This window comes from Ixodes scapularis, unplaced genomic scaffold (genome assembly GCF_016920785.2).
Source record: "Ixodes scapularis isolate PalLabHiFi unplaced genomic scaffold, ASM1692078v2 PGA_scaffold1__304_contigs__length_218370807, whole genome shotgun sequence".
NCBI lineage: Eukaryota > Metazoa > Arthropoda > Arachnida > Ixodida > Ixodidae > Ixodes > Ixodes scapularis.
In genome coordinates this window covers 53,706,998-53,734,363 of record NW_024609846.1, presented here as the reverse complement: position 1 = coordinate 53,734,363, position 27,366 = coordinate 53,706,998, and the positions used below count along the sequence as shown (strand labels likewise).

At 45.2% G+C, this 27,366-nt stretch overlaps 2 protein-coding genes across 2 annotated transcripts; both read right to left on the bottom strand.

Annotated features, from left to right (window-relative positions):
- Window positions 1-6,913: 6,913 nt before the first annotated feature.
- LOC8032802 (glutathione S-transferase) lies at window positions 6,914-13,921 on the bottom strand. The gene is made up of 3 exons (XM_029970261.3): window positions 13,816-13,921; window positions 8,531-8,810; window positions 6,914-7,659 (listed from the first exon to the last, which is right to left on the bottom strand). The coding sequence occupies exons 2-3, from the start codon at window positions 8,794-8,796 to the stop codon at window positions 7,260-7,262; spliced, it is 666 nt and encodes a 221-aa protein (XP_029826121.1). The 5' UTR covers window positions 8,797-8,810; window positions 13,816-13,921; the 3' UTR covers window positions 6,914-7,259.
- A 1,961-nt stretch (window positions 13,922-15,882) lies between these two features.
- Window positions 15,883-17,253, bottom strand: LOC8032803 (glutathione S-transferase Mu 4). The gene is made up of 2 exons (XM_040214638.2): window positions 16,952-17,253; window positions 15,883-16,315 (listed from the first exon to the last, which is right to left on the bottom strand). Exons 1-2 carry the CDS (start codon window positions 17,215-17,217, stop codon window positions 15,919-15,921), a joined length of 663 nt encoding a protein of 220 aa, XP_040070572.1. The 5' UTR covers window positions 17,218-17,253; the 3' UTR covers window positions 15,883-15,918.
- Window positions 17,254-27,366: the final 10,113 nt, after the last annotated feature.

Sequence of the window (27,366 nt, the reverse complement as noted above, 5' to 3'; positions counted from 1 at the left end):
GCACCTTCGAGCACTTGGAAGCACACAGCAAAGGCCCAGCATTGCTTTTGCTGTCCTCACAGGAAAGGCAAAACGCCCCATATAATTTCAATATTCACTCGCAGAACACAGAGTGTTCTAACGGCATTGCCGTCAAGTTTCCTTTGGCACACACCAGTCACCCAGCTTTTAGGGCGGAGAAGCCACAAAAGGAAAGAAAGCACAAGCTCATAGTCCCCTCATCCCTACACTGGCAGTGCGGTGGCAGCTACAGGATCGCCGGACCAATTAAGCCGCCACCCTTTCATGGCGTATAACCTCGCTCTCCGCGTGTGGCTCTGGATGGGAGCGTCATCGCGTGGGACAGATGAATGTAACGCTCTTGAAAACTGTTACAAACAATTCGGCCACTTTGTGGCTAACACGATTTCATTGAAATATTTTCAAACATACTGATTCATTCAGAATTAGCAACCAGTCAGGTGGTTCAAACTTTGCACGATAAACTTCCCGGATATAGGCCACACTTTCAATAAAATGTTCTCTTACGGGGCGCGTATTAACATTCGCATGCGGCGAATAACAAACAACAACCTCCCAACGTCCCTACTGAGTGCGCGACGCACATGTTAAAAAGGGTTCGAAATGGGCGGACCATGCGGTCCGTCTATTCTTGGCTCTCAACTTTCGTTTCTTGAACGGCAACAATATCGAGCTCAATTTCCACAAAAGTTCTACCGAGCCAAGGAGGTTATCAGTACTAGGAGGGGGCACGTTGCAACATTGGTGAAGCCTAGTCATAAAAAGTTTAAATGATGTTGTGGCCAACGTGACCGTAGATCTCTCTGGCAAATGGTGCGCGTGACATATCACGTGTGAGATGGATGGTTGATTGTAGAAGGATTCCTCGCAGGCTTGCGCGCGCTCTGTCCGGTATGTTTTATCAGATCGAAGGCTAGACGAAGGCTAGTTACGGTCACGTGATGTGGTCACGCTGACCTGATAAGTGAAGAGAGTAAGGAGGAAAATGAGAAAGAGGCGAGGCGTCAAGCAAGCATGGCTTGTGGAGGCTACGCGGCTGACGTCATGCCCTCTCTCACCCTTCTATCCTCCTCGTACCGAGCTGATATTTACGACGCCTTATTGTTGTGTTGCCAGCCTACGGACGTTAATTGTGGCAACACGTATTCATTCATTCATTCATTTATTATTCCTTGAGGGCCCGTTAGGGCATTATACAAGGGGGGTCAATAACACACTAATAATCATGGTTTAAAATAAATTAACACTCACAGAGAGGAAGTCAGCAATACAGATGAATCAAAGAACAACAAAATACAAGTAGTTATCAACATTACACAATATTATTAATATTTTAACGGTATGCACTGTGAACACAAAACGGAAGAAAAAAAATTAGCAGATAGATAACTTTGTAAGTTCCAGGTAATTGATCAGTTCTTCGGCAAATCTATCAGAGTTAGTCTCGGTTACAACACTATCGGGTAATTTATTCCAGTCCTTGATTGTCATGGGCAGATAGGAATTATAAAATGATACAGTTGAACTAAAAATCTGGCGAACTTTGCGGGAGTTATCATGGCGGAGAGATATGCTGTGGGGTGGAAGGAAGAGAGATGCTCTAATAGAGGCATTGTTATAGTATAATTTATGAAACAGGGCTAGTCGAGAAAGAATGCGCCTAAATGAAAGTGTGTGAAGGTTAGCTTTGCTTCTTGGGCCTGTTACGCTAGTGAAACGAGAGTAGTCTGAGAAAATGAACCTTAAAGCTCGGTTTTGAATTGCCTCTAATTTCATAACTAGGTAATGCTGCCATGGGGACCATACAGAAGACGCATACTCTAGACGAGATCTAACAAATGTTATGTATGATAATTGTTTAATTTCAGGTGAGGCCAGTTTGAGGTTGCGCCGAAGATATCCTAATGATGAATTAGCCTTAGATAAAATAAAATTAATGTGAGTTGCCCAAGATAGATCACAGGTTAAATGAACGCCGAGGTATTTATAAGATGTACAGGGGTCAATTATTGTGTCGTTGAGTTGATATGAAAAGAGTGATGAGGACTGTGATCTGGTGAAAGACACTAGTTTCGTTTTATTTACAATAACTGTCATTTGCCATGTTTGACACCATTCTTCTATTATTAGTAAGTCAGCCTGTAAGAGTAGGTGATTATTATTAGTACTTATCGGTCTGTATAGAGCACAATCGTCAGCAAAGAGGCGAATTTCAGATGTTAGGTTAGCAGGAAGGTCGTTAACGTATATTAAAAACAGCAAGGGGCCGAGAACACTACCTTGGGGTACGCCGGACGTTACACGAGAAAGAGGTGAACGGGACTCGTTTACAACAGTATATTGTGTACGATCGGATAGGAAATTTTTGATCCAAGCGATTACTGAATTATGAATACGCAGTTGGGTTAGTTTTTGTAGCAGACGTTGGTGGGGAACTTTATCGAATGCTTTAGAAAAGTCTATGAAAATGACATCGGTCTGTCATCTGTTGTCAAGGTTACTGTGAAGCTCATGAATGAAATGTATTAGCTGGGTATCACACGAATATGTCTTACGAAAACCATGCTGATTCTTAAAAAGCAGATTGTAATTTTCCAGATATTTCATGGTAGAAGAGAAAATGACGTGCTCTAGTAATTTACATGAGATGCTGGTGAGAGATATTGGGCGATAGTTCGATACAACATTACGATCCCCACTTTTAAAAATGGGGATGACTCTACCAATTTTCCAATCAGACGGAAGCTTGCCGACATCAAGTGACCGTTGAAAAATAAGGGTTAAAAATTGGGATGAGATATGTTTTGTGTTTTTCAGCAATTTAGAATTTATTTGGTCATCACCGGAGCTGGCAGAATTTTTTAGATTTTCTATCGCTTTCACTATACCCAAATATGTTATTTCGATTGAAGGCATAGCAGAATGAGAAAGGTGATTTAGGAGAGGAATATTGTCATTGTTTTCTAGTGTAAATACTGAGCTAAAGTAGGTATTTATTAGTGAGGCGCTTTCGCTATCAGACGCGGGAGTTCCATTCATGTTAGTCAGGTGAATGGATTTATGCTCTTTAGGATGAATGACCTCCCAGAACTTATTAGGCTTATTCTTCAAAATGTTAAGAAGGTCGAAGTTAAAAAATTTGTTCTTTGCATTTTTCACTTCTCTTTTATATTCCTTAGCAGACGCGTTGTAATTATCCCATGCAATAGTATTGTCCTTTTCTTTAGCTTGCTTGAAATGTCGTTTCTTCCGAGCACTTAATTTGGAGATTTTCTTGTTGTACCAAGGCTTTGCATTGTTTGTTTTAATTCTGATGGTTGGAACGTACGTGTCAGTCAGAGTTGTAACCTTGTTTTTAAAGAGATTCCAATTTTCCTCAACTGTTCTTTGATAAAAGTTGATATGAAAAGTACCATAAAACTGTTGAAGATTTCTATTAATTGCATCATAGTCAGCTATATTGTAGTCTTTAATAAATTTATAATGGCATGATCTGATGACGACGTCAAACTGCAGGTTTAAGTGTATAACATTGTGGTCACTAATAGCGGGAAGATGAGTGATGTTATTCACATGTGAGGGGTCAGTAGTAAGGCACAGGTCAAGAATGTTGCTAGAGTGATGGCTAACTCGTGTTGGTTTAGTTATCATTTGGGAGAGGTTAAACGTAAGAGCTAGGTCGATGAACTCATTATCAAACTGATGACCTGATGAAAGGGAGTTCCAATCAATATTCGGAAAGTTGAAGTCGCCAAAGAGGATGACCGACGCATTTGGTTTAAGGGTATTAAAGATGGACGAGAGGGAGTCATGAAGTTCGCTAATGAAACTAGCGTGATGATCGGGTGCTCTGTAACATACACCAATCAAGATATCGGAACACTGAGAGTGAAGTTGAAGCCATACCATCTCGAGGTTACCTGGAACGTTAACTTGTGACGCACTAATATGATTGCGGATAGCGATTAGGACACCGCAACCCCTCTTTGTTAGTCTGTCGCATCTGTGCAAGGTATAATTCATATTGCGGGGGAACACTTCTGAGTCAGCAGTTTCGGGTTTCAGCCACGTTTCTGTCAGAATGACGAGGTCGGCAGTGCATGATTCAATTAGTGATAATAGGTCGTCGCGGTTTGTTAAAACACTTCTTATATTTGTAAAAACGACCGAACATGACTTGGTGTTTCTGCGTACTCGGAAAGACTGGGGTGGGCGGCGGCGTGTACACATCTCCTATGGCTTTTTTTCTTCATGTGTACTGTTTTTTGCGCAGTCGAAGCAAAATGTTTTGTTATCAATGACTAATCTGTTCGAGCGCAGCTTATACTGCTTTCCTTGTTGTTTCGCAAACTCAATCAGTTTTCGCCGTGCCTCGCGTACTGCTGGTGAAAAATCCTCGCTGACGGCAAAACCGGTATTATTTTAATTTGTAACACGCGCTCAAGATACTATCTTTATGCTTGGTAGAAGAAAGCTTGACGATGATAGGGCGTGTTTTATTATCGTTAAAGTGACCTAGCCTGTGCGCTCTTTCTACGAAACTAGATTGTAGCGAAAGACCCAGGTTGCGAGAGCACATGTCAAGAACCAGTTTTTCTGATGGGGCCCACGTTTCATTTTGTTTGTCAGCGTGACCATAGAACACAAGATTGGAACGTCGCATTCTATTCTCCGCGTCCTCACACCGTGATTCCAAAGTATGAATTTGTTCTTTCATGCTTTTTAATTATATTTTTGTGCTTTCTGCATCTTTGCGTATTTCGTCCAAACTAGACTCGCATGCTTCCACATTCGCTACTCTTTTAGTCAGGGCAGTCACGGCTGATTCAGTACGAGACTGATCTTCTCTCAGTTTTTTTAGTTCGCTTAAAACTTCATTTTGCCCTTCTTTAAGGTTTCGTACAATGGCCAGGACAGACTCTAATTGGGCTTCCTGAGCCTTAGTCATTCCAGGGTTAGTCTCTACATCACCGGATAATAAGAGAAGTAATTGGTTACAACAGCCACCGGCGTAAGTAATGCTATCAATGATGAACAGATACCAATGGGTCGGGCACAACACCGCTATTAACAAGAGGTCATCGTTTTTGTAACAATCAAGGTGAATTACACCAACCTGAACGAGAGCGAGCGGTAAGCCTTCCATTTCTAGAGAGGTGACGTGCCCGAAATGCCGGTCCGGAGCTTGTTGTTTAAGTAGTCGCGGGCTTGTTGTAGTAGAGCAGTGTTGCCAGCCAAGGTCTGCGCTGAGTTCCGTGATTGGCGGGAAAGGCGTTCCGATGGTTTCAAGTTGAAAAAATGGCAGGGCTGTTCTGTTGTAGGGCGATTCTAACCGTAGTGCCATGCCATGAAGAGAAAGACCGCATGGTGCTTACCTCAGGCCGAAGGCCCTCTGACCCGTGTCGACGCGGAGCTGGTGTCTAACCGTCCCGAGTCCAAAAACCAGCTGCAGGCGCACACAGTCACGGGGGTGGTTTAATCACTCTTGCGTCGTCAACAGGGACCTTTGGCTTGATGTGAAGACGTGGCCACTCGAGCGGTGTCGCCTTCGGAAGCGGCTCCTCGTGGCTTGCTGCGCTTGGGTCCGTGCCGTCGTCCTCTCGAGACCTTTTGATGTTAGGGTAGCTTGCCGAGGCCTCTGCGTCAAGCATGGTTGCGTCGACGGCAGAGTCCTCGGCGACGTTGGTTTCTACGCCGCTAGTTGAGCCCTCTCAGACGGTGGATCATCAGGCTGTCCAGCGTGCCGCGTAGAGGCCACACCCAATGCCGCGTCGGCCTTGCCTGGCTTCCCTTCAGCTTCCGATGCCGATATGACGTCTGCCTTTGGGTCCCCGTCCGAAGCACCGATGCGGCCTCCTCGGCATTTGACCCGTCCATTAGGGGCTCTGAGTTATCATCTTTCCCCATGGGTCCTGCGCTGGCTCTCGTCGTGCCCGAAGCGGCGACAGAGCACACAAGGCGGCACTCGGTACTCCCGTCGGATGTGGCCCTCGCCCTTAAACCGCAGGAATAGCTGCGTCCTGCCGGGCACCACCACCAGCGCCAGGTCACCGGTGGTGTGGAGCTGGTGGGAGAGGTCGTCCAACGTGACTCCGGGCTTCAGCTTGAGGGAGACCGAGTGCGTCGTTGACGCCATGTCCGTGCATCCTAAGACGCGTCACCTGTCCCGTGTGACAACCGTCACCTTTCCGTAGGGCACAAGGGCTGCACGTACCTTGTCTTCGACGTGATGCAGCAGCCAGTGGAGCTTCTTACGGACGTCTTTGTTATTCCGGTCTACCATGACGCAGCAACGGTCCTTAATTTTGAAGTAGTCAACTGCAAGCAGCCTCTTCTTCCCCTCGTGGCTCTTAAAGGTTACTGCCCATACATGGTCATACTGATACGTCCCCAAGGCAAGCACCTCAGGGTGATATGCCGCCAGTGCGAGGGCGCCTCAAAAGTGTTCCAGATGGTACAACCTGGCTTTCACATCCGCATGTAAACAAATGGTGTTCTAAACGGAGGTCCTGAAGGCAGCGTCGCCAAAGAAGTTCGTAATCCTGAGATGCAGCATCAGCACTCCTGATACCGCGATGCGCACGTCGATACGCACTTCCGTACGCATCGGCGGCCGGAAGTGGAATCTCGGCCATGCAAGTCACGCTTGTCGAGTTCCAATCTTAAAGGCCAAACCTGTGCGTCCACCAAAATTTAAAAAAAAAAATTATTATTGCGTTTAAATTGTCCCAGTCTTTATTCTATAGGTCAGTTCTTCAATTCTCATTATTTGCCGTCATGCTGTCCTAGATTTCATTCTATAAATCAGGTTAACAAGACTTGTTGGGGTGGTTTGCATATCGTGCTCAGGAAACTTGCGTGGTGATGCCGAGAGAAAAAAACCACAACTAAATCATGTTTTTACTTGCGATATTTATTTCATTCTCCAAAGCAGTTATTTATATCTGTACTTATTCTCAAGTTTATTAGCGATATTTATTTCATTTTGACAAGCAATAATTTATGTGTGTACTTATTCTCAAGTTTATTTCATCACTACTGAAAATCTGGGCCAACTTCAAACGCACGTACCGTCTAAAATATAATTTATCGTGTTGTAGGACCTTTTACAGTGTCACTCAATTCGCCGATATTTTAATATATGAGATCCCCAACCTCGATTTAAATCGAAATACTACGGCTTAATTATTAACAACGAATTTTGTTGGTTTACGGCTTCTTCGCTCTCGAAGCTCGTTTTATTCCTTCTTGAAACCCCATTTTCGATGGGGGCCCACAATCGGATACTTTCCGTACTTGTCTGACGCAAAATATTCCTTAAGGTTAGGCAGGTCCTCAAATCTCTTGAGGTACTCTAGGAGCATAGGAAAGTCGCCAAACGCGTCGGCCTTGAACTCGTGGTGCCAGTCAAGGCCCTCGTAGAGCAGGAAGTCGACGTAGGTGAGCCTGTCTCCCAGAGCCCACTTCCGCGTCTTCAAGTGCTCGGCCCAGGGCTTGAGCAAGTTAATGACGTTCTCCTCGTACTTCTTCACATTTTCCTGGTAGTTGGGGCTCGGCGCGGTGGCCATAAGGAGACCCGTGGATAGATCCCTCGCCTGCTGCTCCAAGAGATCCACCTCCACAGCCTCTTCGTCACTCCTGGAACCAGTAGACATTTACGGACATAGAGGCGGCTCACACTGAAGGTCTCCGCGTATGTCCCTCAGGGGGCAGGGAGCTGTTCGTCAAATTCTACTTAGCTTTCCGTGTTGTGTGGGCTTTCTGTATCAAATGTGAACGTGAATATGAAAACTTGGCTTTTCTCAAGTAATAAGTCCGTCAAACGACGAGAAACTATTGTGATATAGCCGGGAAAATGTAACGCAAAAATACCAAATTAGAAAATATATTCTGCATATAGAAAATTCTATATAAAAAAATATTCTAGAATTTTCAGCACCTAGTTAGTAGTGCAAACTTTTTTTTCCTATTTTCGTGGCACCACAGCTTGACGTGTATAGGGTCACTATGGAATCCGAGGCCTTTCGTTCACAAGTTTGCTTTCTACTTATGGTCTATTCCTATCTCTCTAGTTTATCTAATCATCTTGAGAGCACATCAAATGTTTCGTGCCTCTTCAAACCCCACTTGACAGCCTGCCTCGACTTTGTTTAACACCAAGGCGGTTACAACAAAGATCGGCTCGAGCGGATGCCGCCAATATACCTACCGATAGGAGGGGTGAATCCTGGTTTGCACTTCCTTTTGTTTATCCGTGTGCAACGGAAAAGCCAACGATGTTTGTTATATTCACCTGGCAAGATGGCGGCTCGCCGCCATCTTGTCATTTGTATGCCGGCTTCACTTGAAGGCACCGTCTCCACTGCAGAAGTGTTTTTGTTCTACAACCTGTTTACACCACCATCTCTTTAACAAAGTGAATAGATGGGTTAGTTGGTTCCTAGACTTTAAAAAGTGATGCTCTTTAAGCTGATTTCTGTTTCTAACTTCAGAAAAGCGTATTGCTCACTTTGCCGCGAGGTCGTACTTCCGACCGAGGTAGCGCAGAATGGCGAGGCTTTGCGTCAGCTTCACATCGCCGTCAATGAAGTACGGCAGGTTGGGAAACTCCAGGCCCAGCGTGAACTTCTCCTTGAGCCAGTCCGAGCGGTCAAAGTCTGGGGCCGGCCCGAACTTGTACTGCTTGTCCTCGAAGTGCACGCCCTTGTACACGAGCACGTTTCGGCAGAACTGGGCCAAGGCCCTGATGTTCCAGTAGCCGAGAGTAGGTGCCATTGTTTCGGAGATGTCTGTGAAGAGAGAGCGCGAAGGTAAGGTTTAGGTGGGAATGCTAACTCAGGTGAGGCAAGAAGCATGGTGTCGCCTTGAGTTCGAAGGTAAAATTGAAACTACCGGTTCTTGCAGCATATCTACTGAAGAGTCCCCGCCCATGGAAAACAACGCTCCCCTTCACTGCGCCAAGCTGCATAGGGGATGAGGCGGGGTTGTGTTTTTGTCCTTTTTCCTACCTTTAAATATAAAGGGTACTGGTGGAGCAACGGAGAAAATAAAATAAATAATGTTGTGTAGAGTTTCCACTGAGATTTTCCACCATTTCTGTGACGATTTCTGCGACGTCATAAAACTGGTGCGTTCTTAGTGCGTAATATTACCATTTCTTTCTAGGAACCCGGAGGCAGATCGTGTTGTGTAGTTCTTATACTGACACAGACAATATTTTGATGTATTATATGATCAATCACGGTTTCAAGAAAGAACCTACCCAGGTAGCACAGTTCTTTGAGCCAAAATGGAGGTTTTCTATGGGTGTTTAGGGCCTTAAAAGGCCAGGAGAGGCCAAGGTGGAGACAAACATAACTTTTTGGGGGCTGAGCCTGGGTACCTTGGCCCTAATTCGCCGAGAAAGTGCCGAAGTTAGCTGGTAGATTGGCCGTCAACCGACAGCTTCAGGCATAAATCGTCAAACTAGTGCCATATTTAAGTTTTACTGCTGTTTCTTCTGTTTTCACCTGCAACTTTTGGCCCAAATTGCCAAAAAAAAAAAAGAAAGGGCCAAATTTAGGTTTTACTGCTGTTTCTTTGGTTCATAGGTGACATCTTCAGCTCAAGTCTAGCATTTTGGAAATTATACGGCCAGCCACAAAAATGCCACGAAAACGATTAAGAAAAGTACTCTGATGTTAATGCAATTAATGCAATGTTTTATCGAGTTGCACAAGACACTAAGTGCTACACCCGACGACGCCTGCACCACCACGGCTGCAGCTTGAGTTTTAGCGCAGCAAAAAAAGCAGGTTTTTTTTTTCCCCAGGGCTTCTTTTAAAAACAGTACATAGTAGAAAGGGGAGTTCAGTAAACCACAGGTAAATATGTCGCGACGGGTTCGCAGAAGTATGCCGTGCTTAACGTCGCCAACTGCCTCTTTAGCACTCGACGGGTGCTGCAGCCTGCCACTGATAACGCATGCTCGCACGGGAGCAAACAAGCGCATTCGCGCCCCGCGAATCACAAGGTCAACATTGAGCGCGCTGCTAAAGCCGCCTGTAGGTTCTGCTTAAAAGACCAGAAAACAAGCAAACAAATCTTCCTGAGCATAACGTAGGTAGTACAGGGTGGGCTGCACCGACACTGTAGTAACGTTTAAAGACAACTGCGTTCTTTTCTTGATATTAAAAATGAACCGGAGTTGCCTTTTAAAGCCACGCCACATGCAGTATCGTACCTAGGGTGTGGCATTGTGGTACGGGAGGACATGTGACACGGATGTTAAACTGTGTTTCTGTGTGCTGGGGGGGGGGGGGGGGGGGGGGGGGGGGGCTACGCTAGGTTAGACGAGCCCCTGAGTTAGGAATGGACCAAGGGCACCGACAGACTTTCTGATTGCGCTCAGTAGACTGTAGAGAGAGACGAAACTGAGCAAACTGACTGGGCTGACGGTGTAGACCAATTCGCATCCGCGAAATCAAGAATTTTTGTCGCAATTTTTTATGCAGCACCACGATCTAATCATTTCAGGTTCATATTTCTTCCGTAGATGGTCAAAGGTGGGAAATAAAATGTCGGAAACCTAAGGAGCACTTTTCGGATGGGTTTTTCTGTTCTGTGTGGTTCCGAGTTATTTAAAACTCATTCAATTTTAAAAATCTATATTATTTCCTTTTAAAACAAAACATGGGTGCGTACGCAATGACTACGTGGTTGTTTGACAGGAGCTTATCTTGTTTCGTATTTTCCTAACATGCGTGTTCAGTACAATGCATGCAATAGAATGAATGCGCTGTGACACAGCAAGTCCATTTCCGTGGAAACAATGGATTTTATATAAAATCATCATCATCATCACCATCATCACCCTCATTAGGGGCGCGAAAAAACTATTTCCATGGGAGCCATCACCCCTATGTACGCCATTGGCAGCGTAGGAAGCTTTTCACGCGCTTCGACTGCGACAGAATCATCTCGAGGCGGCGCGCGTCGCTCCGCGCCGATAGCTGTCTCTGCGAGATTTCGGCGCCGGCACGCGCGTCGAATTCCGTTGGGTGACCTCGGGAAACGCGCCGCGTAGCTGACGCGGCCGAAGCGCGTGAAGAAATTCCTTATCCATCTGGTTGGGCCTTGAGATTAAAACTATTTTAAGCCCACGTTAGGCAACTTTGCCAAGCTTGTCCTAAGCTAGGCCTTTTTTCTGGCGTGCTGCCTGTGTGGTGTTCTAGGGGACACATTGTTCACACTATAATATTATACGCGTATAATAAAATTAATGCTCTGGTTCTGTTTAACGCCGTAAATATTACATTGTTTAAAATGTGTATTTTTAGAAACAAGGCCGATGCTAAAAACGAAACTAATACTATGGCACCCGGAAAAAATACTCTGTCAGGATATTCTTGCACACGTGCTGACACTACAAAAAATAATGTCACCTGTTTTTGTTTAGAAAACGGACATAACTTTTTTACTCACGTGGTTTTACGGCGCTACACATTGATAAAATTGGAGAAGTTCGCTATATTCACTAGGTATTACCGATGAACATAAAAGTACTGTAGCATTTACCTTTTTTTTTATTTACTACGTTCCGCACCATACAGAAACGTGTCCCTTTATAAATATATTTTTACCTTTTCAAGTCAAGAAACTTATGAGAACAACACCCCCTCAAAATATATTTATAATTGACCACTTAAAAAGATGCTGGTTATTTGGTGAAGTCTATCGAAACAAAAAATCGCTTACGCGATTCGTTACCCATCACCCTATTTTCAAAATCGTGACAGCAATGCACGCTTAGTTTAATAGGCTGATGTTTTAACCATATTTGTTGAACCTTTATGACGTATGAACGACTAGACGGAATATAGATTAGAAACAGTTAATATCTTGATCGATTATACTCGTAAACTTATTCAATTATTTTGTCTAAGATGCTATCTATAGATCTGCCTTGGAGTCATCGAACAAAGGACTTTAGCAAACCTCGCTTTCTCTTCAAATTCAACTAGTAATATCAGACCTTACAAAAACAGGCCTAAACATTATTTTTAATTTTTTTTGGGGGGTCCTTACCGACTTTCCGGGATCCTACTCCATAAACGCACTTTGTTTTGATTATTGTCAAAAAACTTTGAAAGGAAAATAATGTTTTTTGTAGGCTTATTATAAAAAAATTAAAAAAAGAAGTAAGGCGTTTTTGTAGGCTATTTTCTAAAAAGTTAAAAAAACTAACGATGTTTTTGTTTAAACGACTGTATAAAAAAAATTAAGAAAAAATATTGACATTATTTTTATATTATTTTATAAAAAAGAAGAAAAAATCTTCATTTTTTTAATTAAAATAATGAGGACATCTTTTTTTATAATTCGAAAGAGCGTTTTGAAAAATAACAGCTCAAATTTTTTCAGCTGTTATTTTACATTTACATTATAATACATTTTCTACAGATTTTTTTCCTTTTGATGTTTTGTAAGAGTTTTAAAAATGATCGTAAGTTGCTTTGCGCTTCTTTTTCTTTTAATCTAAGATTGTTTATTTTAGAATCAAAGGACAAAGGCAAATTAAGTAAAACTCTTTTTCATTCCCTTTCCTGTTTCTGTTTAATAAAACACTCTGATAATACAACACTCTGAACAAACGTCGAAAAATTGCATTGTATGGCAGTGTATAGCGTTACGTCCGGCGTAACAAAAATTAAATTAAAGTTACTTCCGACTTCAAATAAAAGTTCGCTCTGTCTAGCGTTACGTCCTAACGGAAGGTTGAAATACGCTAACCTAACCCCCCTCCCCCTCTTTTGCTTACCCCTAAACACTGAAAAGCGATAACATTTATTCTATGAGCAGTTTTTGTACATGTCGTTTTAGCGACTGCGCCGAATTATTATTAGTTGTACCAATTCTTTTTCGTAAGAGATAGAGTTCACGAACTTCGAAACGCTGTTTTCCCCTTGACAGACTCCTGAGAAGCAGATCAGACACTTGGAACCTTAATAAGTGCTGAGGTGGTAACCGGCCAAATGATTACCTTTGATATGTAGGCGATATAAGGCTCTGGAGCAGTTAACGGGGCTGTGATTCTGGTGTTGAGTGCTTCATGGTGTTTGTGTTTTTGTTCGATTTTAATGTGTACTTGTGGGATGTGTATACTGGATTAAAATACCACAGGGACACTATTTCCTATAGACACTCATAGGTTAAGAAAAGTTTTGTGGCATTCCAGCATTCGTTCCGTTTCATCCTACCTTGCCCGCCTTTCCCTCGAAAACTTTTCTTAACCTGTAACTGACCGTAACAAAAATCGAAATATATACTTAAAATATATTCGAGTCTTCTTTTTTGTTTCAACGTTATTCCGCGGTTTTGTTAAAAATAATTCAACAAGATTTATTTTAAAATAAATACTAGAAAACGTTCAGTGGCCAGTTTTAACCAGAAATAAACTAAGTCGTCGAAATAAACTCGGGAAACCTAAAAAAAGTTTTAAAAGTTTCAATACGATTTCAGAAAATTTTCAACGGAAGTTCAGGAGAATTTAACTGCAGATTTTTGCAAGGGAACACGCACCTGTCGGAGAGCTATCAATGCCGGCGTCTGGACACGTGGAGCGGGCGACAGCGAAAACCGGTTCTCAGCTTAGCACTGCACGACGCAAACGCCCACCAGGCACCAGCGGACGCTGAACAAAGAATTGCTCGCACATCCGACTCTATTACCACTCTGTCAAACCGCGAAGCAGCGCGATTGCGGCACTAAAAACGTGCAAAACAGGGTTCGCAAAAGATAAGTGCTGCTACTCACATAACCACGTCGTTCAACGACCTCAGATCAGCGGCCGCTGTCCGTCTGTCTGGTGCCGGCCGGCTTCCTGTCCCGTCTGGAGAACGGAATTTCGAGTCACGCTGGCAGCGCCTCTAGTCGGCAACTCCAGCGCACGCGGGTCACGTGGCTTACGCGCGAACCAGTCAAGCCGGCCGAGCACGTAAGGGTCGGGGGAAGGACAAGCCCCGCTTGGTGTATGTATTTAGTATTTGCCTTCGTCGTAGCGAAGCGTCTATCGCATGCAGTGGTCTCAAACTCATTTGAGTGTGGGGGCCAGACATCCCACATCCGAGATGTCGAGGGCCAACTTAAGATGGGGAGAGGGAAGGGGGGGGGGGGGGGGAGAGAGACTTTGTGCTTTATGGTTTTTGTAAACTCACAGCCTTGCCAGTGGTATCTTTAGATTTGACTTGTTTATAAGACTACTTTGGGCCCTGACCTGATGCGATAAGAATTAAAATGACACCGCATCGCCAAACGTGCTGCCATTTTTAACATGTTTAATAGAACGAATATAGCATTTTAATAGAACACGTACACTGTCGTTCCAGCTGATGAATTCACCCAGGAATTACCAAGCTCAACATGTCGCTAAGAAACGATCAATTAATATGACCGTTGTTGCTCTCTTGATGATTTTAACGACAACACTCGAACCAATACTGCTCTTTTAATGGTGATATGTTTTTGGAGGCGGCGATATTCCCGAGCTCGTAGCCTTACAGCTGAGATACATCCTTCAACGAATAGCTTGCGCTTGCAACCTAGTAGCGGAATTGTCGCACATTACAAAAAGGCCGGGAAGCAATATTTATATCAAAACAAAAGGCAAATGAATACAGATAAGTATAAGCTATGTGAATACGTTAAAAGAGCAGAATTACTTTTGGAGCGAAAAGTAAGCGACGCGATGAGATCACTATGGCGCATGCCATTTCTAGCGCTCGAGACATGGGATACGGGACTCGTAGCCGCTTGGGCCTGCGGGCCGCCTCCCTACGCGTTGCTGGCCGCATGCGGCCCGCGGGCCGCGTGTTTGAGACCCCTGGTCTATCGTATACGTGTGCTTTAGCAGGCACCCCTTCGTTCTCAGCATGTTTGCATGAAAAATAGAAATACTTGTTCGTTTTTTTTTGCTTTCGGTATATCTTCGAATTCTTTTTTCTTTCCCAATGAAACGACTTCACTAGTTCATTAGGCAGCCGGAAATAATTGAACAATATTGTTCGGAACAGTATTTCTCGTTGCTAAAGATTTTTAACGATCGAAAGAAGCTTTCCGGTCGTCATGGAAAGTGATGAAGCTCGACGAGTCCCAGTAACTACAGTGCGTGGCTATTTGGAAGTTGAAACTCTCAAGAAAGAATGAAAGGGAAGGCGGTTACTCATGGAGCAGTAACTTGTCTGATTGTTGTCTTGGAGAACAATGTGTTGCTGAAGACCCTAACCACTATTTTAAAGACAGGGTCCTCCCGCTCTATCGTTCCGCTGTCAATGTAAGATTGATTTAATGGGTCGAAACCCCATCGGCAGACTTTACAGTTTGATTTATACGTGAAAAAAAGAGGACACAGCCTTACGTAAGCGAAAGAAGAACAGGAACAATGCGAGAAGCTGACCCAGGCACCGTTACTTCAGCGTTGCTCCATGATTGTTAGTGATTTGGGTTAGAACACCCACCTCCTTTTGAAATAAAAGTATGTGCAGGGTGTACCAATGTTAAAAAGTAATGCTTTATTTTAAACTTTATTAAACTATAACTTAACAAAAAACAAAAGATAACTCTCCTCAAAAAGAGAGAGCTCCGACAACTCATTGTCACTTGCCTCGCTTCGACGTGCTGATTGCCTCACTGGGGCCGTAGCCTTCACCTTTTGCCAAGGTGAGTTGAAACGGAATATATTGACAACTTAATTATCATTCTCAAGGGTGCGTAAAACGAGAAAGCAACTCCGTCTTCATTTTTCCTTACCTATGTCTAAATGATTTAGGTTTGTTTCATCAAGTTTCGCCAACTAACCCGATCATTCGCTCATCTGCGTTGACGTATTCTTAAGCCAGTGCAGCCTGTGAAACAGTTTTATTACTTCTTGAAACCCCACAGAAAGTGAGGGGCCGTGATGGGCCACTTTTTGTACTTGTCCGACGCGAAGTACTCCTTAATGTTGGGCAGCGCTTCGAACCTCTTGAGGTACTGCTCCAGAGCCGGGAAGTCCTTGAAGGCCGCAGCGCAGAACTCGTGGTTCCAGTCTAGAGCCTCGTACACCAGGAAGTCGACGTAGGTGACCCTGTCGCCCACGGCCCACTTTCGATTGGCCAGGTGGTCCGCCCAGGGTTTGAGTACGTTCCCCATGTTCTCCTCGTACTTCTTACGGGCTTCTTGCAAGTTGACACCAGGGAGAAAACTGCGGATCAGGTTGGTGGCGAGGTCCCGAGCCTGTTGCTCGAGGACGTCCAGCTCTCTGGTTTCCTCCTCATTCCTGGTGAGTACATAAATGCATCCTATCATGAGTGAGAAACCAGCAGCGTTAAATATTGATATCAAATGGCTCTTTATCGTCCTTCGTGAATTACAGATACACAGGAAGATGGTACGAATAACTCAGATTCAAACATTAACACAGCTTTAAAAAGGTGTGGATTTGGACTTCTGTAGATTTTCTATTTATTTAAAAAAAAAATTACGCAACTTAATCTATAGTCAAAACACAGACAATGTTGAGAATAAAATCTACGTCTTTAACGTAAACGCTTATATTACACCTGTTGATACTCTAAAAAATACTACACGTTGGGCAGAGACATGTCAAACTAACGTCCTACAGCGTCTAAATATAGTGATCGAGCCGTTCGTACACCCTAGCAAAGCGCTTTCGTTATAGTGTTTTGACTTCCTCACTCCTCCAATGCCCCAGAAAAAGAATATAAGAAATCACTAGCCTCAAATTCCCTCGAAAACACCTTGTAGTGAAAGGGGAAGTTTACCAACTTTCGAATGGCACACAATATAATCTGATAGATAAAAGAAAGACACTGCATCTCGGTAAAATTATATTGTGTTTTCTGGAAAATCGAAAAAGAGAACAGGAGCTCCTATGCAATTTACGTCTCCTCACCTAGGACCCAGGTCGTACTTTCTTGCGAGATAACGCAAGATGGCCACACTCTGTGTGAGCTTGACGTCCCCATCGATGTAGTAGGGCAGATTCGGGAACTTGAGGCCCAGGGAGAACTTGTCGGCCAGCCATTCGTCGCGACTGTATTCGGGAGGCGGTCCCTTTTTGTAGCGCTTGTCTTGAAAGGGCACGCCCTTGTAGACCAGAAGGTTGCGGGTCACTTGGCCCAAGCCTCGAGAATCCCAGTAGGCGAAGGTTGGGGCCATTGCTTTGAATGTTTTCTTCTAAAAGCATGAAAAAAAAATAATCAAGATATTGGTTTGTTTGAAGTAAGAATCCTAGAAAAAAGAACTGATTACCACCGTTTGTTTGTGCTCTTAATGTTTAATTTTGAATGTAATTCAAGCCTAACTTCTGTAAACACCAGAAGTGATTGATTGAACATAACCTCGTTTCTGTGGGGTTTTGCCGCGAGATCTGATTACTAACCTTATGCTATGAAGATTACAATGTCCGCTTTATTCTACGGTCTGATACTAGCTGCTAACAAGACCCACTCGGAAATTCAGTATTGTCTTTTCGATGACTATCATCATCCGAGTGCGTGACATATGTGGCAGGCTAATTCTGGTTGCTGACGAAGGATGCTGAAGACATGCAGCCTGTGGATAATACAATGCCTGGACATTCTGGAGCTCAGTTCAATGCAATGAACGATTTGAATGCAATCGCTGCGTCAACGTTAATTTCAGAGTGGAAACTCATATATTACCTTTTAATATACCATAACTATTATTATCAATAATTTAACATATATGAACCCTAATCAAACTCTACGAATACAAAAAAGTCTTGTCTACAGATATATTGCGTAAGCGAATTTATAAGCCTTTTTTGGTTATATATGATGCGAAAATTATTCTAGAAAATATACTTGAAATGGCGAGCATGCTGGCAAGGATAAAACACAGGGACGGCCAAGACAATATCCCAACTGGCAGCAGACGTTTAAATGTCATGCTGCCAGTAGGGAAATCGCATTCTCCGTCCCATGCTACCAGTTGGAAAAATCGTCTTGTCCGCTCCTGTGTCTTTCACAGCGGAGCTCTTAAGGGCTAGTTTCCTCTGTAATGTGTCTGTGAGAAAACCAATCTCGACACGAAACTCTGGACAGCTAGCGCCATCTAATAATGACCGCGGCAACCAGACAACCGGCTTGTCGGTTGTCTAATTGCCGCCGTCGTTCATAGATGACGGAAACCTTTCGAGCTTTTCCATCCTGGTTTGCCGACTTGCGGCCGGCCATTGCATCATTCCCACCATAGTACAGTTTCGCTAGTCTTCCTTCTTCACCAGAGAGAAAAAGCTGAAAGCTTTTTTTTTTATGTGCTTCCCATTACTTATATTATTATTCTAAAAACAAACAAGATTAATAAAAAAATAAAAAAGGTAGGTAACGGTTTCTAATAAAAACATGTTCAAATGAAACTTCTTCGCGTACTTATACTAATAAACCCTGAGACAAGGAAACAAACGAAGAGTCTCGGGGGTTAGCGTTTACGCATGATCGTTCATTAGCTAGCGTGCGCCATTACCCTTATTTCAGTTCTTCACCTGGTGGTTTCCGCTATCTGTGCCATAAACGTTTTGTTAACAGTAACACCATTTTATTGGTAAAGCTACCCTATTTAGGCCACATAATAAAACGGCGACACTCCGGCACTGTTGGAACGCTGATAAGAAGTTCCGTGAACTGGATTAGGGTCAGCAGCCTTTAAGCTCTCATAAAAAATACTTAATAGTACTCATTCAGAGCATGCACTGTGCAACTGAAACGTGCACACGTTTCACATCCGTCATCTAGCCTCATAAGCAGCATTTTAACAGGAGTAAATGCTGATATATTTATGAGCATTATAAGCTATATTTTACTTGTCTGTTATTATTTATATCATGCAGCAGTCCTTTCGAACAGGCCCCTGCAGGTGTGGATCGCAGGAAAATGCAAGCATTAAACTAACAAGTCTCGTACATTGTTTTGTTTCCTCTACGTAAAGTTATTGAATAGGTGGGCTAAATAACGAGGTATTAATTTTTCAAACGCACACATTCCAAATCGCCCTCTTAAAAAAATCCCAGAATACACCTTTTCAGAGATACGATTGCTACCGCGAACAACGTTCGTGCATAGTATGCACGAACGTTGTCCGTTGCGTAGAATTTGTCAACGACCTGTAGTCGTTGACAAATTAAGGACCCAGTCAGGCACGTAGCCAGCTGGGGGGGGGGGGGGGAGGGGGGGGCATGGGCCCCCCCCCCCCCCCCCATATCTTCCATTTTGCTGGGACCTCCTCTCCCCCTCTTACGGCATTTTGTCATGGGCGGGCCCCCTCTGCCCCCACCCCGAAACAAAATCCTGGTTACCTGCCTGGACCCAGTACATGCAGAGCAACTATTAGGCTCTCAACCTGTCGGTGATTACGATGAAACTCAGCAGCCGCATTTGCACACAACGTGCGAGACAAAGCAGAAAACAAAGGTTACATGCCCGCCTTACCCGCTGTTCCCGTCACTTCAGATGCCACGAACGAGCGGATGTCTTCGCCAGGGAGTCGTTCGCTGACCCAGGCGTCGAGCAACTGCCTGCCGCGTCGTCCGGGATGTCGGGGCCGAGCCGGAGAGCCGGCCGGCCTTATGAGTCACGTGACTTTGGCGCCAGCGCTCACGGCCGCTTCGAGCAGACCCGTTTGCCTCGTCTGCAAATTATACCCCCATGGCCACCGAGCGACTTCGCGGGTCTACGTGCTATCTAACCTCGCGTCGGGCACAGCGGTACCGCGTTTACCGCATGAATTTAATTTACCTTAAATGAAACACAAAAACTTAACTTCACGTACTACGACAGGAATTCGGAGAGCAAGTCGTCTGCTTCTAGCGCAGGTTTTGCGGTGGCGTGAGAACGACGACTAGTTCTGATTAGCTCGGATTGAAAGGATAGTGGGTAGACCTCAATGCTAAATGCCTTGGGGTCTACTCACTATCTTTGTTTTCAATCAGTCAATAAGAGATCGGCGTTCTGACACACTCGTGCAAGAAGCAGACGAACTTGCGCTTCGGATATTCACATCGAAAGCGTCGTCAGGTGGAGTCAACTTTCCGTGGGGATGGGCGCGTCCTGGTCCGGATGGTGACGACCGATGATGGTGTTCGCCCGATGACAGCCCCCCAGGAAGTTGATAATAAAAAAAAGAAATACTAAAAGTTGTTCGATCCCGCTGAACACATTGCGACGTTGGTTGACTTTACGGTGGCCCGTGTGGCCACGTTTATTATGAAACAAAACAACTCAACAGTGAGTTAAAAAAATTAAACCCCGTACTTTTGTTCCCAGTCTCCCAAAATCGAATCGAAGCCAATCCTCCAGAATCCCTCTCGGGGATCCTTTTGTAGCCTCGTAGGGGCCTCCTTTCCCCTCAGGGTCCAACCAATCCCTTCAAATTTCACCACTCCCACGTGATACACTGTTCTCCAATGGTCGGCGAGCTGTCAGCCTGGCACTTCTAACGGCCAAATCCAAATTCTTTCTAGAATCAACCCCTGCATTTTACGCAGACGGACTGGCGCCAACAGCTAAATTATTACAACGGGTAAAAGGCGACAATTTGATACTAAGCGGCAAAAACCTCTATGTACAGGCACATTCGGCTAAAAGCTACAAGCCTCTCCAAGCGCGGGCTGTCCCGCTCCCGGTCCGAGCAGGCTGCCGAAACCCGAGACGCCTCTTAACGACCGCGGGGGGAACCGCTCCCGCATCGCAGACGCTCTGGCCCCGCCGACACAAACATAGAAAGCTAAAAAAAAAAAAACAATGCCGACGCAATTCTGGAAAGACAACTTTCCTAACAAAAATCACCTTAACTAATAAGCAAGATTGCTACAAAACTTAACAGGTGGTGTGTACATTCTTTTTGTGAACATATGAGAAAGTTACCTCGATCAATATTTGCAAATAAAGCCTCACAATTTTACACACGGTTTCAATATTTAATGAATTAAGTAAAGCTGGGAAATGAAATTAGTCATTAGGTCACGTGACGTCAATTTTTCCGCTAAAATTAACGGAGACACTGAATTGGTCTATAGGTAACGTAACATAAATTTCCCCCTGCATTTAGCGGGGAACTAATTTTCTGTGTAGGTGCCGCGGCGTAGATCTACCCGCTAGATTTATCGGGAAAAATCAATTGTTGTTTAGGTCACGACCAACTCTATATATACGACCATGTCACCCGTAGCGCGCCTAGGGGAGCGCTTTCCCATGATAGTACCCCTATAATTTCGCACCGACCCACTAGACGGCGCACTAACTCAGCCGTTCATGGCGTGCTAGAAATGCTCCCGATAATGGGCTAGTACGTGCCCGGAGGTGTCGCAAATTGTTTATGAATGGTTTCCTATCGCCCCATTATTTAACACGAATTAACTAAATGAACGACATTACAATCAAAGCATCCCTTAAAATAAATGCAAAAAAAAACAGCACTTAAACTGAGTTCAATATTACTCTACACGCTGTCGTAAACGAAATCGCATAAATAAGACATGAAACAGAGTGTCATGATATTTTTCACAAAGGTGCCTTTAGGTGGCGCTTTAATCATACTAAAATTTCGCTAGTGTAAAATAACGGAAAAACCTTAAAAAAAAAAAAAAAAAAAAAAACCGCCTGTTTTTTGTTTATGCGCGGGAGAAATGCAGAATCAAACCGTCGGGTTGACGATGTATGGTGCCACACACGGTCAGATCTTGTTTTTGTATCATGTGGTGTATGTAGCAGCGTCAACTCGTAGGTTTGCTTTTATTTTCCAACCGCGCAAAAAAAAAGAAAGAAGGTCTTTTTTTGCAATTTTTTTTTCAGACATTTATTTAGTATGAAGAATGCACTACCTTAAAAGAACTATTTTGTAAAAGTTTCATGGCTCTCTGTTCACTCGCTTACTTATACGGTATTTTTACGCCCCAATTGTCTTGAGAACAACCTGCAAATGGAAAATGAGAAGAGGAAAAAACATACGCGTGTCTAAGATTTTGTTGAATCAACATTTTATGAAATCACTGTTCTAGAGATTCTGCAATAATAACAGATGTTCGCAGTGAGAGAGTGCAGGCGAGCTGGTAATCAATCGACATCTTGTAAACCCTGAGATGGGTTTACAAGATGTCGAGATGTTCGCCTTCCATGAACTGACCAGAGACAATGGTAGACTTTCAAGCGAGAGGTCTATGTCAGCCAGCGCTCGTAGTGCACGCGCATTCTCTGCCAAAACACCTCGAACAGGTGATTTCTAACACAATATGAAGGACTTCGAAAAATGTCGGTCTGCGGTCTCCTAAGAAGGTCTGGTGGACTAGGCCTAATGAACTCAGCTGATGAACTGGCTGTGTGTGCGTTTGGGGGGGGGGGGGGGGAAGGGCGATAAATTTCTGATTACAACTGTACAGCATAACCGCTATATTTCGAGGTGTACACTAAATGGAACATTTGCAGCGTTCTGCATATTCATGACTTACCATACGAACGGCAGACACACGTATGGAACCCACCAGGATAGAAAGAGAACTGCGTTTAAGTTTTCACCGCAAAAATAAACTACGCGCTAGCGGTTCAAACCAGATGCCAATGTTTCTGAACTCATCGTTATGTGATTGTCAAGTTATAAGCGATTTTCTGACATTTTCGAATATGATAATTGGGGCACGTTCCCGGTAGCAGACGCCTCACACCCATGCGTGTGCGGACTCCGTTAGCCACCATTTCTTAGTGAAAACTGTACGAAAATTGCTTATAACCTTTGAATTATATAGCGACAAGTTGTAAAACATTGCCGTCTGCTCCTAACGGGAGAACGAGCGTTGCGCCACTCGTATATTGTTTTTACAGCAGGAAAACCACGGCTCACTTTTATCCCCAACAAACGATATGTATAGAATAAGTGCCGTGGTCGGAGGATGCTCGTGCTTTAACAGTTGTCATGCATGTGGCATGCATGAGGCAGCAGATTCAGAGCCGTCGCCGACGGGTTATCGGGTTGTGTGATTGTTATACTTTTGTTACACGTGTTGTGCGCTGATTGGCGCGTCGAGGAAAGGCGACATGACGACGGAAGGGAGAATCGACGAGACGGGCAGTTCTGGGCTGGAGCTGGTTCAAGCAACACTTAGAGCTCGAATAAACCGCTTCCCCCCCAAAGGCTAGTTCCCTGCCTTCCCGGGTCCCACGGCGCCCAAACCACAAGCCGTGACTGGCGCAGTCGACAGGATCCTTAAGTTTATCAGGCATTTTACCCTTTCCTTTGCCCGACTCATAGTTCTTCGCCATTGCTCGAGTGATCATTCAACCCAAATAGACAAGCATATGCGCTCACCAATTCAGGTTGATCAGCTCTTCTTTGTCGATGGGCAGTCGGAGGCACTGGCAGCAGAAATATCGCGACCATCCAGATCACTGAAGTCGATGCCTTTCCTATGAATAATTCAACCGAAATGATCTGGATGGTCGCGAAGGCGTCGTACATAACAGTACTGGACCTAACCCGCGGGTATTGGTAAATCCCAGTCGAAGAACGGTCTCAAAAGTTCACGGCATTCGTAACCAATCGTGGACAGTACGCTTGGAAAGTTATGCCCTATGGGTTGAAAAATTCAGCGGCCACTTTTCAGCGTGTGATGAATGAAGTGTTGCAACCACATAAAGAATATGCAGGAGCATATATCGATGACATTTCAATATATTCGTCTAAGTGGGAAGACCACCTTTTGCACGTAAAGAGTGTTCTCGAAACCTTGAGTCGCGTGGGACTTACGGTAAAGCTGTCCAAATGCACGTTTGCCCAGGGAATGGTCATGTACCTCGGCCACCAGAACGGCTCCGGGAGGCATGCTCCTGACCCCGTTCGTGTCAAGGCGATCCAGACCATGGAGAGGCCAAAGAAGAAAAAAGAACTGAAGAGCTTTTTGGACTAATGAACTACTATAGAGACTACATTGCGACCTATGCTGAAGTGGTGTTACCACTGACCGCGCGAACTGGCGACAGGACTCCGAATGTGTTACCGTGAGTTGACGAGGAGGAGCAAGCGTTTCAAAAGGCAAAGCGTCTCCTGATAGAAGTTCCAGTTATGAGAGCGCCAGATGCCAGCCAGCCCTTCGTTCTGTCCACCGACGCATCGGATAGAGCGATAGGGGCATGTCTTGCCGAAAGTGCAGATGATGGGAAAGAGTACCCGGTGGCCTTTCTCAGTAAAAAACTTACTGCTCCCCAAACCCGGTGGGCTGTAATCGAACGTGGAGCTTACGCGGTTGTGTGGGCCTTGGGTCAGTTGGAAACGTGGCTATTTGGGGCGGAGGTCGAAATTCGCACCGATCATAACCCTTTGCAGTATTTGGCGTCAGCAGCACCAAATAGTGCGAGGCTGACTCGTTGGGCGCTTGCGTTGCAAAAATTTATATTGAATGTACTATCGGGGAAAAATGAAATGCGAACAGAGGAGCGCGTGGCTCGCGGTACAGGCTGCGCCGCCTAGAAGTGAGCCTAGGGGCGAGGGTACGGGGCCTACTCCGATGTGTTCACGCCCTTCGCTCTGCGCTCCCCAAGCTTCGGCAGTGCGCCTCTCAGTGCCCTGAAAGCTATCACCGCTATCTTTGCTCGCTCGGCGCGTGCGGTGCAAAGAAGCTTGCCGCACTCACCGAGCAGGCAAATATAGCGGTGACAGCTTTCAGCGCACTGAGAGGCGCACTGCCGAAGCTTGGGGAGCGCCAATCGAAAGGCGTGAACACATTGAAGTAGGCCACGCACCCTCGCCCCTAGGCTCACTTCCAGGCGGCGCAGCCTGTACCGCGAGCCACGCGCTCCTCTGTTCGCATTTCATTTTTCCCCGATAGTACGATATGTGAAAGGGACGAGAAACATCCCTGCTGATGCGTTGTCAAGGCTGTACACCCCTGCCCGTTTCGATCTGGATGAGCATCGTACCGGCGTGCGGTCGTGTATCACTACTGCGTGATGCACGTTAAAGACCCCAGGCTAGCGGTTTGTACCGCACTGGCTAAATTTCTCATCTACAGCTGGGAGACTCGTCGCCCCTGTGAGGCAGACCAAGTTCTAGGCTGTATAAACACACACACAACCCAATTTTTTTGTCAAGGCTGTAGTGGGGTGGATTTTTGTTTGTGGTTAAGATACTTTAGGCGTTCTTAAGCAGTACGTGTCAGTCTTTCTTGTGATCATTCACGCCAGATGGACGGGAATGTGAGCGCAGTTCGCTTCTGGTTATAAATGCTAAGATCGTAAAGGGATACACAAATTATGATTTTCTTTTAATTGGAAAAGAAAAAAAAAAGGGGGGGGGCGTGTCATGCATGTGGCATGCATGAGGCAGCAGATTCAGAGCCGTCGCCGACGGGTTATCGGGTTGTGTGATTGTTATACTTTTGTTACACGTGGTGTGCGCTGTTTGGCGCGTCGAGGAAAGGCGACGTGACGACGGAAGGAAGAATCGACGAGACGGGCAGTTCTGGGTTGGAGCTGGTTCAAGCAACACTCGAATAAAGCGCTTTCCCCCCCCAAAGGCTGGCTCCCTGCCTTCCCGGGTCCCACGGCGCCCAAACCACAAGCCGTGACTACAGTATGAAAGAAACATGCGACTTGGTAAGACTAAGGCAAACGCGAAAGAGAACTAAGCATGCGATACATGCAAAGGGCATCCGAAGAGCATTGAGAAGCCGACGACAAGAGCGGTGGAACAGCTAGAGTGCCTTCATACACACGCGCGCTTTTGCTTGAGTGGTGACATCTCAGCCATTTTTCCGCCCAATCGTTTTTTTATGCATTTTGAACTGCGCGCAATCCGGTGTCACTCAGCTCGAGCGCGTAGCTTTGGCTAATGCATAGACGCCATTTTACCGTCCAAGTCACGCACCGAGTGCGCGAGTACGTCACGCGCTGGCACTTTCAGGGCAACCATGGATGTCTTCACCCTAAGACAGACAGACATGTAGGCACCCTAGGAACAGCTGAGATGCACCGCCATCTCTCGGGTGGAGTGCAAAGCAGGGCGCGACCGAAGCGGGCGAAGTGGAACTCGAGGGTGAAGTGTTCGTAAGTAAAATAGAGTTGGTCGTGGTTTAGTTCATGTGACGTCAATTATCCCGCAAAATATAGAGAAAATACCGAATCGGCGTCTAGGTCATGTGATGTCGATTTTCTCGTTACGTGTAGCGGGGAAACTGAATTTGTGAATAGGACATGTGACGTCAATTTCCCAGCTAAATTTAGAGGGAAAATGCACTGAAAGACGCACAGGAAATGTTTGGGATAAAAGAGTTCCGTTAAAAAGCATTTCATACGCTTTAGAAAAGCTTTTAAAAGTTACGATTGGTGTAATCTGAGCTAGTTGGTTACTCATTATGAAAAAACCAGCTGAACTAAGGAAAAGGTAGAGATAGAAAGAAAGACACCCGATCGCTGGACTACCAACTGTTTTTATATATAAACCTCCTCTTCATCCTCTTCCTCTCCTTCTGCATAATTCACTTCGTTCCCCCCTTTTCCCCTTTGTTTTACGTTTTATTTTACAAGATGTTGACCCCCTCGGAGAAATAGTTTTTCGGTGCGCAACAAGGTGATTGAAGGTGCACTAACACACCCATCTCCTCTTTCTTCTATGGCAGCAGCTTCTAACATCTCCCGCGCGAGCTGGCTTTTGTGGCGTGCTACGATGTTAACTTGCGCGAGCTTCGCCGTGCACTTGCATGCTCGGCAATGCGCAGATAGGTGCCCCGGCGCTGTCAGGTTCTTTAGGTTGGCTGCGTGCTCACGTGTACGCTCGTTGATGCAGCGTCCCGTTTGCCCAATGTAGCAGCGCCCACATGTCAGTGGTATGCTGTAAACAACCTCTTTTTCGCACGAGGCGAATTGTGTCTTGTGCCTGGTGTTACATTGACTGATCTGGTTGGTCGATGACTAACCAGATCAGTCAATGATCTGGTTAGATCAAAAATGACTAACCACAGTCAACTAGTGCCGGAAGATCAACCAGTCATCGACCAACCAGATCAATCAATGTAACACCAGGCACAAGACATAATTCGCCTCGTGCGAAAAAGAGGTTGTTTACAGCATACCACTGACATGTGGGCGCTGCTACATTGGGCAAACGGGACGCTGCATCAACGAGCGTACACGTGAGCACGCAGCCAACCTAAAGAACCTGACAGCGCCGGGGCACCTATCTGCGCATTGCCGAGCATGCAAGTGCACGGCGAAGCTCGCGCAAGTTAACATCGTAGCACGCCACAAAAGCCAGCTCGCGCGGGAGATGTTAGAAGCTGCTGCCATAGAAGAAAGAGGAGATGGG

Coding starts and splice junctions, on each gene's coding strand:
- LOC8032803 (XM_040214638.2), bottom strand. CDS start 17,217: ATGGCCCCAACCTTCGCCTACTGGGATTCTCGAGGCTTGGGCCAAGTG. Junction 16,316..16,951: donor AAGTACGACCTGGGTCCTAG/GTGAGGAGACGT, acceptor TGTACTCACCAG/GAATGAGGAGGAAACCAGAG.
- LOC8032802 (XM_029970261.3), bottom strand. CDS start 8,796: ATGGCACCTACTCTCGGCTACTGGAACATCAGGGCCTTGGCCCAGTTC. Junction 7,660..8,530: donor AAGTACGACCTCGCGGCAAA/GTGAGCAATACG, acceptor TACTGGTTCCAG/GAGTGACGAAGAGGCTGTGG.